At 32.9% G+C, this 4,981-nt stretch overlaps 1 protein-coding gene across 1 annotated transcript; it reads left to right on the plus strand.

Moving 5' to 3' along the window:
- Positions 1 to 2,670: 2,670 nt before the first annotated feature.
- On the plus strand, positions 2,671 to 4,451 carry LOC147559209 (uncharacterized). Its single transcript, XM_086661062.1, has one exon. The coding sequence runs from the start codon at positions 3,243 to 3,245 to the stop codon at positions 4,140 to 4,142; it is 900 nt and encodes a 299-aa protein (XP_086517188.1). The 5' UTR covers positions 2,671 to 3,242; the 3' UTR covers positions 4,143 to 4,451.
- Positions 4,452 to 4,981: the final 530 nt, after the last annotated feature.

The raw sequence follows: 4,981 nt of genomic DNA on the forward strand, positions 1-4,981 counted from the left end.
GTCTAATTTATTTTCTTAACATGAGTAGTTGAAATTTGTAAAGGAATACTTGTTTTGAGATCCAACCAATCTCTAAGAGAGACAAAAGAATAACAACTACACTTAGACATAAATCATACTTAGTTCAAGACTTAGAATTACGAAGAAAACAAACTCTTTCAATCAACAACAAAAGAGAAAGAAAACACACTCATCTATTTTATATTTTTTTGTTGAAAAAAAAACTCCACTTAATAAAGGGAAAGTTAACTTGCAACTACAAGCTAGTCTTCCTTAATAAAAAAAAACTACAAGCTAGTCTTTATGTACAAAAATTCTTATATAGTTAAGAGAACGATGTTTGTGTTATAAATATTTGATTTATGGTGGATGACCACCACACTTTGTAATTCTCAACACCATAAATTTTCCGTCATTACTTTGTATTCAATCACCATTACCGTGTGATTCTCTATTGATTATGTAATTCATCAAGAGGCCTATATAAATAGGTTCATTTCTTAGTTATTTAACATATAAGCTAGACAACAACAATAACCAGCATGAACGGGTGAGTATTAAGCATTTAAGCTAGACAACAACAACCAGCATGAACGGGTGAATATTAAGCATTTAAGTTAGACAACAACAACTTCCTAGTGCACAACTTAGTCCATTGATTTTGAGTTGAAATCTCTTGAGGATATGTGTTTCAAAATTTTAGAATAAGGTCAGCCTGACCATTAAGTATTCATTTAATACGAGAATGTGAGACTAGCAATTTCATTGCAATTGAGCTCAAATTTCATGTACAATTTCAAGTAGAAAAATTGGTAATAAAAAATGATTGAAAATATAAAAAAGAAAACGACGCGGACACTTGCCCGTGAAAAACTCCAAAGGAATTTTGGTAGGGACAAATAAGTTATCAGTTTCACATTTCCATTATTCCAACAAATGCACTTTGATCAACAATGAGAAGAAAACAGTTACAAATAGTTGTCAAAAAGGGTCCTTGACCTTGACTACTTCACATGGGAAACAACTACAAAATCATGATACCAAATTTGCATACGTTTGTGCTAACAAATAAAGCAACCTACTTTTGTGACCCATGGATAATTTTCACATTAACAAATGACAAATGAGAAATTTGGTGGGAATGATATATCTATCTCGAAAGTGATCATATGGTGATATAAAGATGCAAGAAATTTTATTGACTACAAACAGAAGTCCTGTTGCCGACATTTTTTCCAACGGCAAAAAGGAAAACCATCCAGAAGAAGAACATTTCGACGGCTAATTGAAAAACCGTCGGCCATAGTTACACATTTCCGACGGTTTTCACTATAATCGTCGGCATAGTTCAACCAGACATGCTTTCTATTGTTTGCCCCTTACTAACGGTGTTACCATCGTGGTTTACCATGGGCCTGCCGCATTAGCGATAGTTTTATTGTTTTCGTCTGCAGTGCCATCGACAATTTCTTTGATTTTTGTAGTGATTATATAGTGTTATCCAATCTATATTTCTTTACTTGCCCAAAAGGTTGAGCCTCTCTCCAAAATTCTATAAGACATTCTTATCACGATTGATTAATTCTACTGCATTGCAGTTTGAGCAGACATAGAATAATGTAGTATTTGGAATTTGAATAGTGATAGAGGGTTGAAAAGTCAAAGTCGACCCAATTATGAAACTAATGTACCATTGAGATTTGATGGTTAGTTCTCTCTCTATGGGAAAACTGTTAAGCCGTTCATCTTGTTTTCTTATTTGAGAAGAATAATTTTCCGCCTCCACCACGGTTAAGAGTTTATGGTTCGAGGTTTAAGGTAAGGGGTAGTGATTGCAGCTCTATTACATCTTCTTAGAAATAATGAGATTCTTACGTAGTTCTTACATGCTCAAATAGTTACTCATAACTCGTAAGTGCATATCCCAACTTAACCCATTCACCTTCATCAAAAAAAAAAAAACTTAACCCATTCAATTCTTATTTTGGCGGTTGTCAAATAGGATAGTGCAGCGTGTCTCACTTTTATTTTCGAGCCCAACTTTCTTTTGATTTTGACATCTTTCTAATTTCTGACTACTCATCATCAATCTCTAATAGTATTATTTTCTTCAAACAGGAGAAACATAATTTTATCTCGTTTTTATATTTATAATTACATTATAAATATAAATAATTTAAATACAAAATAAAATAAATCGTAAAAATAAGTGTTTTTTTGGTTAAAACTTAATGTAAAAATAAGTTGCATTAACCAAAATTGAAAAATTATTGAAAAATAAAGTTGTTTAGTAACCCACCAACAATTATATGAGTCACTTAAAAATATCATAAATATTAAGATAAACAAATCATAAAATGGTGTTATAACATTGTGTATTGAAAGTGAAGTCTAAGATAAGGGGATCTAAGTTAGCATTATAACTTTGAGTTTTATTTTTCACTAAACCCCATGTGATTATGTCAGGTAAAGAAGGGGACTTTATGATTAGTATGTATCAATACATATACAGAGAGAAAGAAAGAGATTAACAAACAACACTTGTTTTTTCAGTAATACACATTAGACATTAGCTACTTCTCTAATCTTCATTAATCTTTTTTATTAATCTAAGCTGCTGTCTTTGTCTTTTTAGTCTTCAATTGGCTGTTCTTTCCTCTCTCTCTTCTCTTTTGTTCATTTAAGCTGTCTCTTTCTTCTTCATAAAACTATTGACCTACCACCCCTCTCTCCATCTCTCTCTCTCTCTCTTGTATCTGAGTTTTTAACTTTTCCTCTTCTTATAGTTTTTGTTGGCTTATATATAACAAAAATGGTGTTCTTAATAGAGCCATTAAAAGAGAACTAAGTCAATGTTTGTGTCATCTCTTGAATTTAACTGACAACATTCCATATATCCATCCTTGATTTAAGATAGGTCCTGTCCTTTTTCTCTCCCTAGCTCTCTCTAAAAAAATCAGTAATTATTGAAGGAAACATAGAAACAAGAACCCCTAAAAAGGTGAAGTTCATATCAAGCATTCAGAAGCAATTTTTGAATCAATTTTAAGACATGGGTTCTTGATTTTTCATCTTATTTGATTCAGGTAATATACCCATTTCTCTCCTTTTCTGCATTTTAAGCCTCTATATGCTTTTGGGTTCAAATTTTTCTGTGAGAAGAACTATTAGTTTTAGTACCAAATTAGTCACAAGAAGAAACAAAAGGAGGCAACTTTATTTCTGTTTTTGGGTATATTAGGATGAAGGATTTTCCTTCTTGTTTTGGTGAAAATGGAGTTCAAATTGCAGATTCTTCATCTAATACTAGTAAAACTGCACAAAATTTGGTAACATGTGTTTATCAAAGTAAATTACATGGAAGATCTTGTTTGATTAATATTACATGGAGTAAGCATCTAATGGGTCAAGGTCTGAGTGTTGGAATTGATGATTTAACCAAGCAGTGCCTATGTAAAGTTGATATAAAACCTTGGTTATTCTCTAAAAGAAAAGGATGTAAAAGTATAGAGGTTGATAAGAAGAGTAAAGTTAATATATTTTGGGATCTTTCCTTGGCTAAATTTGGATCTGGACCAGAACCCTTAGAGGGATTTTATGTTGCAATTGTTTTTGGGAGAGAAATGGTGCTTTTACTTGGGAATTTGATCAAAGAGGCATATAAGAAGACTAGTTTAGTCCCAAATCCTTCTAATGGAGCTTTAATTGCTAAGAGGGAACACATATTTGGAAAGAAAGTTTATTGCACCAAGGCTAAGTTTTGTGGTAATGGTCAAATTCATGATGTCTTAATCGAGTGCGATAACGTTGGAGGACACCGAGATCCGTGCCTCATGATCCGTATTGATAGTGCGATTGTACTACAAGTAAAGAGGCTCAAATGGAAATTTAGAGGAAATCAAACAATCTTGGTTGATGGGTTCCATGTAGAGGTGTTTTGGGATGTTCATAATTGGCTTTTTGGTGTTCTTGGGAATGCAGTTTTTATGTTTCAGAGTTACTTGTCGGCTGAGAAATCGTGGGTCAATAATAGCTCGCCGAACTCTGATATAATGCCTTGGTCATGTTCAGAGACTTTCCGAGATTCTCAATTACAAGGACTTGGTTTTTCATTGATTTTGTATGCTTGGAAGAACGAGTAAGGTTTACTTTTCCTAAAACAGAGTTCTAACCGATGTTATTAGTGAATATTGATGTTTATTTGCTTGAATTATACTGAAAATGTTATGTTATAAGTGAGTAATTTCGTTTCTTGTTTCACCTTTTTTCTCTCAATTATTTCGAGCTATTTGATTTGTTAAGAAAATGTCTCGTTTATCTTGTATATGCTTTATGCAATTAGTATATTCCGGTTGAACACCTGTTGAGAGCCTATACGACGGATAATGTGTAAAATGTATTTGATCACAAGGTATCAAAATGCTATATACTTCTCTTTTTTGTTGCCTCAAGCTTGATTCTTTTATTCTTCAATTGTATTCTTGACATCTTTTTGCAGGTTTAGTTTGTTCTTGTTTTTTTGGGACTATTGGCCCGGCTGAAAACAGGAACTGAAATTCAACGGCCAAGATGGGACAGTGTAGTTGTCCCCAAGACACAATATTGAGCATCATTTTCTTATATAAGATTTGCATGTTTCCTTATGTTATAAGGTTCTTTGTGATTCTTTCTCTTGCATCTCTTGTTCAACGCACTTGTAATTTAGTTCTTCAACCAAGAAAGTAAGTAGAAACACATGAATTGTTTTGAGCTACATATTAGAAGCTCAATTTGCACACGCCACACCAACTCAATACCGAAAGATAATGCTTGGGACCATGCGTCCTAGTTTTTTTTTTTCTTGATTTCAACATTTTGTAATGAAGATCCTAACTTGGGAGTCATGAGCCACTGAGCCCAAAGTAAGTACTTGCTATTAAATTTGTATTCGCTGAATAAGAGATAGCTTTGAGGATATAGACCAGCTTTTTCTACTTCGTTA

This window comes from Eschscholzia californica, unplaced genomic scaffold, assembly GCF_041429995.1.
Source record: "Eschscholzia californica isolate CP2 unplaced genomic scaffold, dmEscCali1.0.p SCAF_2, whole genome shotgun sequence".
Taxonomy (NCBI): domain Eukaryota; kingdom Viridiplantae; phylum Streptophyta; class Magnoliopsida; order Ranunculales; family Papaveraceae; genus Eschscholzia; species Eschscholzia californica.